The sequence below is a fragment of the Ceratotherium simum genome, chromosome 38, assembly GCF_057802395.1.
Source record: "Ceratotherium simum simum isolate JZ-2026a chromosome 38, ASM5780239v1, whole genome shotgun sequence".
NCBI classification, from domain to species: domain Eukaryota; kingdom Metazoa; phylum Chordata; class Mammalia; order Perissodactyla; family Rhinocerotidae; genus Ceratotherium; species Ceratotherium simum.
In genome coordinates, this window is record NC_141937.1 from 8,023,691 (window position 1) to 8,038,806 (window position 15,116).

The 15,116-nt window shown below is 40.7% G+C and overlaps 1 protein-coding gene across 1 annotated transcript in view; it reads left to right on the forward strand.

Annotated features, from left to right (window-relative positions):
- LOC101388204 (plasminogen) overlaps positions 1 to 15,116 on the forward strand; it is a 47,190-nt gene that overhangs the window by 6,279 nt on the left and 25,795 nt on the right. The window contains exons 3-9 of the mRNA XM_087425064.1: positions 33 to 139; positions 3,500 to 3,614; positions 5,103 to 5,242; positions 7,060 to 7,180; positions 8,697 to 8,815; positions 10,459 to 10,621; positions 11,339 to 11,484. Of these exons, the coding sequence (XP_087281190.1) occupies positions 33 to 139; positions 3,500 to 3,614; positions 5,103 to 5,242; positions 7,060 to 7,180; positions 8,697 to 8,815; positions 10,459 to 10,621; positions 11,339 to 11,484 (911 nt within the window). The remainder of the gene's footprint in view (positions 1 to 32; positions 140 to 3,499; positions 3,615 to 5,102; positions 5,243 to 7,059; positions 7,181 to 8,696; positions 8,816 to 10,458; positions 10,622 to 11,338; positions 11,485 to 15,116) is intronic.

The window sequence follows — 15,116 nt, forward strand, 5'->3', positions numbered from 1 at the left end:
CATTTGCAGTGTTTCCCGATTCTCTTCTGCAGGGCATTCCAATATCACAGTAAAGAGCAACAATGTGTGATACTGGGTGAAAACAGCAAGTCTGGCTTACTCTTGAGGATGAGAGATGTCATTTTATTTGAGAAGAGAAGTGAGTACAATGGTTTCTTCCTCCTTCTCCTTCTGTTCTCCTTCTTCTCCTCCTCACCCCTCCCTTTCCTCTCCCTGGACCACAGCTGGACCATGTGGATGGGCAAGGAGGTGTGAGGTGCAGGGGGAGGGGTAGAATGTAGAGGCGTAGGTCAAGGGGAAATTACAGGAGTCCGGAAGTCAATCTTGGGAATCCTCTCCCTCCCCACTCTTCTCCTCCCCCTTCTCTCCCTTCTCCCCTTACCCCCCTCTCCCCTCTCTTCCTCTCCTCCTTCTCCCCTTCCCCTCCCCTCCTTTTATATCTTTATTTATCAGACCAGAGAATGGAGGCACTATGGTGTAGTGTGGTTGAATTTGGAGTCAGGACAAGATTTGGCCACTAATCCACCATGTCAACTTGAGTAGATTACTTCACCTTTTAGGTTTCATTTTTCTTGATTTAAAAATGAAGGGATTGGATTTATAAAATCACTTCTACCTCTATAACCCTGAAAATAAGATATTCAAAATTTTATTTTATTTTTAAGGAGGAGAGGGGAAGTCTGAATGTTCCTTATGATCTTGGCTTCTTGTCCTGTAGGGACCATGGTCCTTGAGCAGCAGCTGCTGGACTGAAGCCTGGAGAAACAGGAAAACTGAGGTGTTTTATATCCTCAGTAACATTTGGATGGAGACAGAATCCTTATTTTTATTCCTAAATTTTCCACTTTTTTCCATCATGGTGTGTATTTCCGTCAGACTCTGGAATGTTGTCTTTTGAAAATGGGCAAGAATTATAGTTCCTTTTCCATAGTTTGCTGGAAAATTCTGGATCAGTAGTCCCATTGTTTAGGATAAGGGATGGCCTGGATTCCTATGGAAATTGCACATCTTTTTAGATATGCAAAAGTTCCATTAAGTATGTATGAAGATTTAAGTGAGTGTATGATACTTTTAAAACTACCTCCTCTACTCTGTTTCTGGCCATGTATTAAGCCCATTTATAATAACAATTTAGTTCTCCAAATATTCTGTATCACAGGTGTTACAAACAACAGAAACATCCTATGTCATCTATTCTTTTTTTTTTTTTCCTTGTGAGGAAGACCAGCCCTGAGCTAACATCTGATGCCAATCCTCCTCTTTTTGCTGAGGAAGATTGGCCCTGGGCACATCCGTGCCCATCTTCCTCTACTTTGTATGGAACACCACCACAGCATGGCTTGACAAGCGGTGTGTCAGTGCGCGCCCCGGATCTGAACCTGTGAACCCTGGCCACCTAAGTGGAGCGTGCGCACTTAACCACTGCACCACCGGGCTGGCCCCAATGTCATGTATTCTTGACAACAACTTGTGACATTCTCTCTAGTCTCAGCACAAAACTCTAAATAAGATTTCAAAAAGGATTTCTTTAGGTTGGGATTATTTCTAGGCATTGGTTCATCTTCTTAGGTTTAGTTAGCTGGGTGCCTGCTACATGCCTTTCCTTACCACTGTTGATGGTTTCTCTAATTCTTGAGATGAAAGTGCAGATTACATCTACACTGTATCTGTTGAGGTTATTCGTTCTTATAGATAGTGAGTAAAGGATGAGATATATAGGATTACCTACTATATCTACCAGATTTCAAAATAAAGCCCTGGTGGGATTCTCCCTGCCAAAGGCTAATATTTAAATATGTCATTTGTCAATGGTTAACCAGAAGGAACATGGGGGTGCCTGCTAGGCTTGGTTTGAATAGTTGAATAATTACTTGTTTTCAAGGTGATGGAAAGGAGCAAAAGGTTATGTCAACTCTGGCAGGGACATACAAACAAAAGAGAGGTAAAAAGTCAAAGTCACTCATTTTTTGGTGCTTGTTTCTTTCCTGTGGCATATGGACCCACTGCTAAATTCGCTGCTAGGGTTTTTCTGGGAACAGTCAGTGTCAGATCACATTTACATCTGCCACTTGCCACCATGGCCGCTGCCACCAACTGGGTCTAAGCTGCCATCATCATTGGCCAGGTCACTGCATTGGCTGGTCTGTAAATTCCCTGCTTCAAAACCTTAGTGCTCTTCAAATAAATTCCAAATCTTAGCAATTGCTACAGGGCCCTGTGTTGTTTCAGCCTTCCTTTTAAAAGTCTTCCTGGACCCCTGGGTCTCCAAAGCACCTTGAGTTTATACTTTTGATAAGTGTAATATGTCTACTATAATAATATATCTCAATGAAGATGAATTAGCAATCTTTATACATAGTGCTGTGTTTAAAGCAATGGTTTAAAATGTATTAGAAGTACTTTCCCCAGATAATCGATCAATTGATTAAAAAACTTGGCTAAGGTGGAGAATCAGTTTCCTTCTCTCTGAAGTGGAGCAAGGTCTAGAGATATCTGTTAAGCAATCTGACTATAGAATACCTTTATATGTTTATAATTTCCCCCCAACTCATTTAGTCAACTATATGAGTGGATTGTTCTCTGCGGATTTGATAGCAATTTGTAAAATGATTCCACCCTTTCAAGTCCTTAAAACATTCAACTTAGTTTAAAAAAAGCTTTGTTTGTTTTCACATTAATTTCTCAGTTTAGATCATCTTTGATCAAATATAGCTATATAAAAAGTTGTGAAAGCAAAACCAACTGACTCTTGGTAAGCACATAACCCAACGGGTGGGAACAGAAGTGGGTGGGCACCCTGGAAAGTGGCCTGCCAGCCACAGGTGCCCATCTTACCACATGTGGGACACAGGTGGGCACCTGACAGTGTGTTTTAAAGGCAGGATGGAGCCCACTGGCTAACAGGTGAGCTGGGTAAGTGGAGGCTGGTGGAGAGTGTCTACTGGAAATATTTAAAGTAGACTGCACTTTATAACCTTGTTTGGTACTTGTTCATGTTTAAGACACTGAGAGGCTCAAAAAGTAGAAGTGGCTTGGATCTCTTTCAGCCTCTGAAAAGCCTGCTGCCCGCCCTGTCTAAAAAGCCCCCTCTGTTCCCATTCACTCTCTCATCACGCTATTTATTTTGCCTGTTAGACATGTCACCGTGAGGTGATCTCATTTCATGATTTGTGTCCTTGGTTACTTTCTGTAACTGGCCCCCTGACTCCCCTGGAACATAAGTTCCACAGGGGTGGGGACTTTGTTCTGTACTCCATGTGTCCCCAGCACCTAGCATAGTGCCCCTAGTACACAGAGGGGCTCTAGCTTCGAATAAATGAATCAAAACAAAAAACAGCTTAGTTAACTGCATCCACAGATAGAAAAGACCGTCTTCTTGGATAGGAGGAAAATGGTGTCGTCTGGTGTGCAAGTTCTCTCAAGGTGACTAAGCAGTGCAGGGCTTCCTCACGATGTTTCTTGTTGTGAAAGGTTTGACCATGGTGCGGATTTCCTTTAGTTTATCTTTCAGAGTGCAAGACTGGTAATGGAAGGAGCTACAGGGGGACGATGTCCAAAACGAAAAACGGTGTTGCCTGTCAAAAATGGAGTGACTCTTCTCCACACGTACCCAAGTAAGACTTTCTCCTTCATCTCTGTGTTCATCTATTTTACTGAGAATGAATCCACCACTTCTAAATCAAACCTGAATATGTGAATAGGCAGGTACAGAGAGAACCTTAGTGATGTTGATGGAGGATGGTTCAGTTATTTATAGCATAAAAGCAGAACATGGCTGCTTTCCATTCACTCTTGTGTAGATACTTTTCTGGAAGACCTAGAACATAGAAGCATGCCTCATGAAAAAGAAGAATAAAATCATGAATTCTAGGCTGAGTCTTAGAAAAGGCCAAAGATGATTATGTTTAAAACTAAATTAGTCTAAACAAAACATACCAAGTTAGAACTCTCACCATGTGTTCACCTCGACATTGTGGAGCCAGAGTAAATAAAATATAAATGAAAAACAAATTATCTTGCAACTTGCCTATGTTTATTTTAGTGTCATTCTTTTTTGTACTTTGCCCAATGCGGTGTTTGGTGGCATTAAGATCTCAGTAACAATGCTGCTTATCAAGTAGGAATTTAGTGTCTATTACCGGGCCTTCTATACAAATTGCCTTTATTGCATCCCTATGAGATGGGCAGATCTTATATTCTCAGGACATTAAGGCTTATAGAGGTAAAATGATTAAGCCAAATGGCCAAATCACAGAAAGTCAGGGGCTTTAGAGATAATCTAGGCCATCTTTACCCCAGAAGAGGAATCTGAGGTCCTGAGAGGGTACAGTTCACCAAAAACAGGTACATAGAAGAACCGGAAACAAAACTTACCTTTTTAGACTCATAATCTTGGGGTTTTGATTGAATTTGTTATCTTTACACAGCAACTCATCTCTAGAGCTGAAAATGAGCTTAACTTCCCCCTCCTGCCTCTCCCATTAATTCCAGCTGCCTTTCAGAGAGAACACGGCATTTGCAATCAGACAAATCTAACTTGAAACTCTTGAGATGCTACTTATTACTTGTTCAAGCTTAGGCAAGATTCATTTGGTTTTACATTGCTGCCGCTCAGTTTTCTCATCTGTAAAATCAGGATAATAACACCTTCCTGATAGGAGTTTTATTAAGACTAAATGAGAGAATGTTTGGAAAGATTTTAGTGTAATGCCCGGCACACGGTTCACAAAGGCAAAATGGTATTAACTACTATTATTTTTACGGTGAGAAGGGCGACTGACAATAGGTGTTTGGAATGAATCTGGCAGGCTTTTGAGGCCTTTCTATTTCTACTGACTGTGCGTAAAAACACTTTGGCTCTACTTCTAAGACTTGACTGTCAATACAGTAATAAGAGTAACGTTAGCTACTGTGCTGAAACAGCCTATCAATAGAGAAATTGAAAATCGCACAACGCAAATGCTACAGCACAGAGCCGAGATGCATTTGGATGACAGAACCTTGAACCTTACATGGGAAATGGAGAGCCTCTTCTTCTGTGATGCTGATAACATGCTGATTTTTAAAATATAGTCAAAGTGGTTCTTTTCCATCCTCCACAGGTATTCACCTGATAAATATCCTTCCGAGGGACTGGAGGAGAACTACTGTAGGAATCCGGACAGTGATGAGAAGGGGCCCTGGTGTTACACCACAGACCCAGACATCAGATTCGATTACTGTGACATTCCGGAATGTGAAGGTCAGGAGCAGCTCTAGAAAATGTTTTCCTATCCGCCCTTCATCTGTAAAGTAATTTGCTCTAAAGCAATTTCCCACAGAAATATTAGTAATCAATTAGTGCCGTGTTTGACAAAATTGAGTAATGTATGCACCTCTTGGAAAAGACCAAAAATTGCTTGGACCTCCATTATTGATCAGAATTATTTTTATTAAAATGTTACTTCAACATGTAGAAATATAAAACTGGATACAAACTCTAGATACAAACTTCTTATGCTTAAAGCTGTTACACAGTATAAAGCCAAAAATAGATTTGCAATGAAATAGTTGCAATAAAACCACAAAAGCAAGACATTCAAATAAACAATATTAATTTAATGTGGTACACTTTGTTGGTTTGTTGAAGCTAAGCAATGAATCAGTTTTTAAATCAGCAATCCTTTATTTTAGTAGACCAACCAATTTAATAGTGCACCTCGAAAGTCGATGCTGAAAAAATTAAAAACATCTTATTGAAAAAAATGTTCCTCATTTCATATTTCCTGCTATGTTTATTGGTGCAAGGGGGGAATGAATGAAGGTGGGATTTGTGTAACAATGTGGATAGTGTATGTACGGTGTATGACAGCTCAGTTCTCTCATCACTTGATCTATTTCAACCATGGGGATCCTTTATTCGTATACTATGTTATGAGGTCATTTGGCCCGTAATTGACAGGAATACATCATTTTTGTATCAAGTCGGCTTCTGTTTTCCTTATTACACCATAAGAATTAATGTCATATGTTATTCTGCTGCACCATGTTATTTCAATAATTCCAAATCAAAGTTTCGCTTTTTAAATAATGTATGAAGGCAAAAAATTGCCAGTCATGCTTCTCAATAATATAAAAAGAGAAGCCATGTCGCTTTAGGTGAATATTGTTCTCCAGTGAGGTCATGTTAGTGCTGTGGAGTAGATTCTGACTCCTAGCGCCCCTGTGCACAGCAGAGCAGACCCCTGCGTGCTCTTTCTGTGCCATCCTCTCACCTTCCAGCGTTGTATCAGACAATGGTCTGTAGCTGTTCACAGGGTTTTCATGGCCCATTTTTTGGAAGTGAGTGGCCAGGTCCTTCTTCCTAGTGTATCCAGTCTGGAAGCTCCACTGAAACCTGTCCATCATGGGTCACCCTACTGGTATTTGAAATCCTGGTGGTATAGCTTTCAGCATCACAGCAACACGCAGCTGCCACAGTAGGACAACCCACAGACAGGTGGTGCGGTTCCCTGGCTGGGAAACAAACCCAGGCCATGGCGATGAGAGTGCCAAGAGGTCATGAGCACAAACAGAATCCCCAGCACTAAAATCCTGGGAGGGTGCCAGCTTATTTGGCAGTCATCCCTATGATCAAAATAATTTCATAGAAAATTTTAAAGATCATTATTGAAATGAAGACACCAAACATTTAAAAATCCTAGTAGAGAACCTACAGACTTCTGAGAATGTGTGCACCGTCTTCCCCCCACCCCTCCCACCCACCAAGGCCACTGCATCCCAGTTTGAGGACAAGGCATTATGGAATTTCTGGATTTGGTTATGACTATAATAGTTGAGGGGGTGTTGCCCAAAATATGCTAATTTTACCATTTGAAGGAGAGAATGACATTTTAGATGGTATTAGAAAATAGAGTCTTTACTGCCAATTTTGTTACTAGGTGATTCTTGGAAAATACACACAAATAAGTGGCAAGTGGTATTTGAGACATTTCTAGCGGGATTCTAGTTTTTACTCTTTTTTGTTTCATCCATTTCCATTTCTTTCTTCCTTCCTTTCTTTCTTCTCCGTTCTGCCAGATGAATGTATGCATTGCAGTGGAGAAAATTATGAAGGCAAAATTTCCAAGACCATGTCTGGACTCCAATGCCAGTCCTGGGACTCTCAGAGCCCACACGCCCATGGGTACATTCCTGCCAAGTAAGTCTCACTGAGAGAGAAGTGAGATGTTCACGACTCTGCAGCTTTATGGGGCATTTAATGATAGTTAGATATTGTAGCCTCAAGAGGTGAACACACCTGATGTTTTTGAATTTCCAAGTTTGCGTCTTGCCACATGACTGCAGGTGAAGGATACATTCTTGCTACTCCAAATGTGGTCCATGGAAGAGAGAGATCATTTGAGAGCTCGTTAAAAATGCAGAATCTCAGACTCTCCGCATTTGCATTATAACCAGATTCCTGGCTGATTTGTACGTGCACTAAGATTTGAGAAATACAGATACATCTCACTTGTGTATTTTCCAAATATTTCCCTCTTCTCTTTATCCCTTTCCTTTTCCTTCATGTCAGTGAGATTCAAAGCTTCTTAACCTACAATATATGGATGGGCTTTCGGGGTTTTATGAATCCCTCAATGTTTTATGTGCATTTATATCAATGCATTTTTCTGGGGCAAGGATTCTAACTTCCACCAGATTCTCAAAGGCGATCATGAATTTAAAATAGGAATGAGTCCCTGATCTAGAAAGTAATGACGATTCCTAAAGTAAGGTTTTCTGGGGCTGCTGTTTCACAGTAATTGTAGTGGAAGACACCCCGCCTCTCTGTAGCTGCTCCTGGTCTTTGTCTTCATTCTGTGATGACCACAGGGCCATAACAGGGCTTATAAAAATTTACAAGAAATGAGACTAAGCCACAGATTTCACTCTGGAAAACAGCTCCACTGAATTTCTGTACCTGCTATCCAAATAGCTAGCTTAAAACACAGTTGTTGCCATTTTTCTTCAAAGATGGAATACAGTCAAGACCTCAGGCCCAGAACTGGGTAGAAGCACTTTCAGGAAACGAGAAGAGGAGGAGTGCTTAAGCCACTGCTGGTTACTCTGTCCATCCTGACTAAGCAATTACCATCTCAGAGAAGGACATCAAATAAGCCCAGAGGGCCATGAGGCATGGCGTGCATCTCATGGTCTTAGCCACTGGGTCCCTGCTAAGGGGCTCACTGGCCTGTACTAGTTGGCCATGTGCTCACAGGAACACAGCGTATCCCTCTCAGTGTCTATAAGCTTAGAAGCTAGCAGGACCAGAAGGACCATTCTTTTAAGCTGTGAAGATGCCAACTTCTTGGTTATACTGTGTATTCGATGACTATCTCTAGTCTGTGAGTACCTTGTGTTTTAAAAATTGCTTTTATTTGCAGCTGAATAACTGGAGTTTGCTAATATCAATTTTCCAGATGGCCAAAACGATAAAGTTGCTGATCTCGTTCTGTGACTTTTGCACATGTAAACTGTTAGAAAAACACTCCTTAGAATACTGAGTGAATCTTTCTTACGGGATTGTCGTCTCTGTGAGGACAGCCTTCATCCAGTCACCTCCTTGGGTGCCTGCCTGTGCCGAGCACACAACAGGCGCTCAACGTTTGCTCATTTGAAATGATTCTCATCCATGAATGTAAATTTCAGCGCTCTTAAAATCCCTCTTGCCTGTTCAGATTTCCAAACAAGAATTTGAGGATGAATTACTGCCGTAACCCTGACGGGGAGCCCCGCCCATGGTGTTTCACCACGGATCCCAGCAAACGCTGGGAATTCTGTGACATCCCACGCTGTAGTAAGTACGGCCCATAACCGGTCCTCAGGGATCCTCACCTGTTCTGCTCTTGGAATCAAGAAAAAAATGTATATCAGTGCCTGAGTGCTATGCCTCAAAAGTGCCCTACACCTGGGGAAAGTGATTGCTCTCTTAAAATAACTTACTGGTCGCTGTAGGTAATTGATCAGAGCATCCATTTATCATGTTTTTTTTTGTGTGTGTGTGAGGAAGATCAGCCCTGAGCTAACATCCATGCCAATCCTCCTCTTTTTGCTGAGGAAGACTGGCCCTGAGCTAACATCTGTGCTGATCTTCCTCCACTTTATGTGGGACGCTGCCACAGCATGGCCTGAGAAGCGATGCTTCAGTGCATACATGGGATTTGAACCCGGGCCGCCAGCAGCGGAGTGCGCGCCCTTAACCACTACACCACTGGGCTGGCCCCATGTTTGTTTGTTTTTTAAAGCTTCAGTTCATGGTTGTGTATCTTAGTTGTTAGTTTTCTTAAAATTCTCTATGTGAGCCGCTGCCACAGTATGACAACTGACAGAAGGGTGGTGTGGTTCCATGACTGGGAAACGAACCTGGCTGTGGTGATGAGAGTGCCAAATCTTAACCACTAGACCACCAGGGCTGGCTCAGTTATCATATTTTTTTTTTGTTCCCCAACAGAGACATCTGCCTCTTCTGAGTACAGTTGAATGTAGGCTCTTGGGAGGTATTGCTGATATCCTACTTTTTTCTAGTGCTAAAGGGAAATCAGACTCATGCTTTCTGGTACATGGATTTCATCATCAACCAGAGTTCTTTCTAATTGTTGCTTTGTAAACAAAGACGTGTCTCTGGATGTCCAGTTTCTCAGTATGTCCAATTTGTGAGAGAGCAGTGGGAGAAGAGCATTCAGAGGGAGGCGATGAAATGGCAGACCTAGCAGGAATGACTTGAAAGAAACAATATTTTAATATTTTCCTTCTATGAGAATTTGAAGCAAGGGACTAAACGTTTAGACAAGGACAGCCATCAAAAGTTAAAAAGGACCCAGCGAGCCCTTGAGGGCCAGCTTCCTCTTCTTTGCTCTGACAATCATCTTTTGGGACCCTGAAGTTCTTCAGGGACTCTCGTCCTTTACGAACATCAGTTTCTTTTTTTGTCATCTTCTTTTTTCTTCCTCAAGAATTTCTTGATTCCTGGATCCACAGCCTTTTCTTTGGAGACATCTTTTGCCTTCTTTCCATGGATTCTTTCACTGTTGTTTCGCTTTGTGGACTATTGGGTGTCATTCAGTTATGTTTACTCAGTGAATAATTTATTCTTTACAAAGGAAGTTGGATTATTGGTATACATGAGGATTCAGGGTGGAGGGTGACCCATGTTGATCCTTACCACGTATGACGAACTGAGCAAAGAGAATATGGAAAGCAGCATCTACTTCAAGGCTCTTGCCCTGGAGGAGTTCCTCATGAGGTGGTCTCACAGACATAGATTCTACACAGACTTAGATTCTTCTGAAAATAAGAAACAATGTTCAAGTGCCAAATTCCAAGGGAGGATGAGCAGAAAAGAAGACAGGCTGATGCTCCCTGTATCCATCCCCCCATCACATCTATCTGTGCATTCTTTATTTTAGAAAAATTCATTGTAGTTTATTTTCCCCACTCAAGCTACACCCCCGCCATCTTCTGGTCCAACATATCAGTGTCTGAAGGGAAGAGGTGAAAACTATCGAGGGAAGGTGTCAGTCACCGTATCCGGGTTTACCTGTCAGCGCTGGAGTGAACAGACCCCTCACAGACACAACAGGACCCCGGAAAACTTTCCCTGCAAGTAAGTCCTGCTCTGATCTCATTCCCCATCTGCTGCTATGGAATGTGAAATCCCGTTGATTTTGTCTTAGTTTTATTTACTATAGGAACCTAGAGTTAAAGTATTCTAGAATGAAAACTGGTCAAGTCATATACAAGGGAAGTGAAATTTAGTACTGATTTTCCTTTTACATTGATTCTCACAGTATGGTTTTCCAGACCAGCAGCATCAGCATCATCAGGAATTTGTTAGAAATGCAAATTCTTGGACCCCACTCTATATCTACTAAATCAGAAACTCGGTGTGGGTCCCAGCAATATGTTTTGACGAGCTTTCTACTAAAGGCACGGTAAGATTTGAGAACACTTAAATTCCAAGGCTGTAAACTAAAATTCCATGGCTACAATGTATACTTTTTGAGGCAGGAACAGTGTGGAAAATACCCATTGTGTTTTTAGCGTACAGCACAGTGCCCAACACATAGCAAAAGACCCATTTTGCTTGACTATACACAGTCAAGGAATGTATTTCAACCATTTACCCAAGAGAAGCATCTGTGCCATAATTCTGTGGAATCGTATGACTCCTACTCTGCTTGTTTCCATGCGTTATTCAGTTTGTGTAATTCTAGAGAATTAGCTGGATGTGTATCCAATATCACCAACGGCCAGCATGCGTGCATCTTGTTATTTATTCAGCTTTTTTGGAAAGCCGAACTCACAATCACTTCTTTTTCAGAAATTTGGATGAGAACTACTGTCGTAACCCTGATGGAGAAACAGAACCATGGTGCTATACAACGAACCGTGAAACAAGGTGGGAATACTGCAAGATACCACCCTGTGAGTCCTCTCCAGTCTCCACAGAACCTTTGGATGCTCCAGGTAAGAAGGGAAATGAGAGCTTGCTGAGGGCCCCAACGCTCTCTGTATTTTTCTAGCCCAGTGATTCCACGATATGCAGTAGCTTTGTTCATAGTTTAATTCTGTTGTGGTCAGAGAACATGCTCTATGATTTCAATTATTTTAAATTTGTTGAAGTTTGTTTTATGGCTCAGATATGGTTATTATGGTGAATGTTTTATGTGCTCTTGAAAAGAACATGGCTTCTGCTGTTGTCAGATAGAGTGTTCTATAAAGGTCAATTAGGTCAAGTTGATTAGTATGGTTTAAGTTTTCTGAATCCTTACTAATTTTCTATCTTCTGTTCTTTTGATTACTGAGAAATGAATGGTGACGTCTCCAACTTTAGCTGTGGATTCATCTATTTCTTTCTGGTATTGTGTTTGTTTTATATACTCTGGAGCTCTTTGTTAGGCACATAGATGCTTAAGATTGTTATGTCTTCTTGAAGAAACAACCCCTTTATCATTATGTAATGTCCCTCCTTATCTCTGGAAATATTCCTTGTTCTGAAGTCTCCTTCTGCTGACATGAATAAAGGCATTGCAGCTCTATTTTCACTAGTGTTTTTATGATATATCTTTTTTCTCAGCCTTTTAACTGAGATGTTTAGACCATTAGCATTTAATGTAATTGTTAATATGGTTGGATTTAAATCTACCATCAAGTTAGTTATTTCTATTTGTCCTATTTGAATTTTGTTCCTTTTTTCACCTCTTTTCTGCCTTTGTTTGCATTGAGTTTTTTTTTTTTTTTTTTGGTGAGGAAGATTGTCCCTGAGTTAACATCTGTGCCCATCTTCCTCTATTTTGTGTATGGGATGCCGCCACATCATGGCTCGATGAGCGGTGTGTAGGTCTGTGCTTGGGATCCGAACTCGTGAACCCTGGGCCACTGAAGTGGAGCTCATGAACTTAACCATTACACCACTGGGCTGGCCCCTAATTGAGTATTTTGTTGACTATCTTTTGTCACCACTATTTTCTTGTTAATTAAACCAATTTTTAATGTTAGTATTTTTTCTAATGTTACAATATGCATCTTTAGCTTATCACATTCCACCTTCAAATGATATTATTTTACTTGATGTATAATGTAAAAATCTTACAACGTTGTACTTCTGTTTCCTCCCTTCCAAGATATTGTGTTACTGTTCTCAAAGAGCTTACTTTTATTACATTATAAATCGGACAATATATTGATACTACTTTTGCCCAGTCAGTCATGCTTTAAAGTGATTATAAATATAAAATACCTTTATATTTGCCTTTATTTATTTATTTTTACCATTTCTAGTACTCTTCATTTCTTTTTGTAGATTCAAATTTCCATCTGGCATCATATTCCTTCTGTAAAATACTTAACCTTTAATATTTCTTGTAGTACAGGTCTTCTGGTGATTAAATGTTTCAGCTTTTGTATGTGTGAAAAGGTCTTCATTTTGCCCTCAGTTTAAAAAAATAATTTTGTTGTGGGCCCGGACCAGGGGCATAGTGGTTAAGTTTGTACCCTCCGCTTTGGCGGGCCGGAGTTCGTGGGTTTGGGTTGCAGGCGTGGACCTAAGCACTGCTCATCATGCAATGCTGTGGCAGCTATAAAGTAGAGGAAGATTGACGTGGATGTTAGTCCAAGGCTAATCTTCCTTGCAAAAAAAAAAAAAATAATCTTGGTGGGTTTAGAGTTCTGGGCTGATACTTTTTTTTCCTTTCGCTGCTTTAAAGATATTAATGTTTATCCTCTGTTCTGAAGAGTTTCTGACCGGAAATCTTATGTTTGTTCCTCTGTATTTAATATGGTTTTCTCCTCTCACTGTCTTTAAGACTTTGTGTCATCTTTGGTTTTCAGCAGTTTGATTATGGTGTGGCTAGGTGTGTTTGTTTATTTATTGGTATTTATCTTGCTTGACGTTCTCTGAGCTTCTTGTATTTGTGGATTGTTGATTTTCATTACTTTTGTAAAATTCTCAGCCATTATTGCCCAAATATTTCCTTTCCCCTGCTCTCTCTCTTTCTTCCTGATTTCCTTTTTTGGACTCCAATTACCCAAATGTTAGACTATTTTCTATTGCTTCATACCTCTTATACGCCTGTTCTACTTTGTCCCCCTGCTCTTTTTTTCTCTGTATGTGTCAGTTTGGATAATGTTTATTAACCTATTTTCAAGTTCCTTGATTCTTTCCTCAGTTGTGTCTTGTCTGCTGATCATCCCATCAAAGGAATTCTTCATCTCTGATATCATGGTTTTTATTTCTAGCATTTGCATTTTATTCTATTTTTGTTTCCCCATCTGCTGAAATTCTTCATCTTTCCATGCATATTGTTCACCTTTGCTACAAGATCCTTTACCATAGTAATCATAGTTATCTTACAATCTCAATCTGATAGTCTCCACGTCTCTGTCTGGCTCTGAGTCATCTTTGAGTCTGGCTCTGTTGATTGTTTCATCACTCTACAGGCCTTTTTTCTCCCTGGCTTTTTTGGTGTGTCTTGTAATTTTTTTATCAAATGCTGGACATTATTTGTATGAGAACAGTAGAGATTGAAGTGAATATTATTTATACTTTGAAATAGGCATCCTTCTTCTTCTGTCAGTATGTTGTGTGGGTAATTGAATCCATGTAGTCATCAGATGAACTGAATTTGGGATTTATTCTTGTTGCTTTTACCTTAAGTGGACCACAGACTTCAAAAATTCCTCCAGGGATGGGCTGTTGTTACCTCATGCTAGGAGTAGGGTCTGGGGTACTGAAGAGTTTTCTCAGTATTCCTAATCCATTCCCAGCTTTTAGCAGTCACTGCATGCGTGTACCACAGAGGGGTCGCTCCATGCTATTAACATGACTCCCATGATAAACTACTATTTCATCTTACTCAATGCTAAGCTTTTGGTGGAGGTAGACATTCTCTGTCTTCCTGGTCTACCATCAATCTTAGACTTTGTGCACCTGGACTTTGAAGGTTGTGTTTCTCAGTGTTCTTGCCCCTTCTTTCCATAGAGCTAAACTCAAACTTGTACCTGTGATGGGTCTTGAGTGGAAGAGTAGCACACTTCTGCTTTGTGTCAGTGAAGGATCTCGGGCACAAGAGAATTCCCTGTCCTTCCTCCAGAGGAATAAGATTTTTGCCTCTACTCTTCCCTGAGAAACAGTGGATCGTTCCTTGCAGTCCTGCATGTAGGACCATTTCCTGCCCCATCCCCCAGCAGCTTAAAGATTTGGCTTTGTATAAGCGTAGAGTCTGGGGACACAAACAAGGGACTCATGTCTGCCCCCTCTGGTAGCCAGTCACCGCCTATAGCTGGCACCACTGAATGTGTCTACCTTTCATCTCCAGCGCAATTGCATGAACACCTACCAACCTACTGGAGACCCACAAAAAAGAGCTTGCACATGAATGCAATTTCCAATTATAAGTACTCTGACCTGCTTATTTTTTCCTGAGTTTTAAATTAAATATTTACCAAAAGAGTTAGGTCATTAAAATTCTAGAATGTTATCTATTTTTTTTTTTTAGAGAAAAGCCTTTTTGAAGGACTGTGGAATCACTATGGTATACATTTGCTATTGAATTGCAGTGTCCTTCTTAAGGGACCTGGCCACTTTCTCTCTTTTTTTT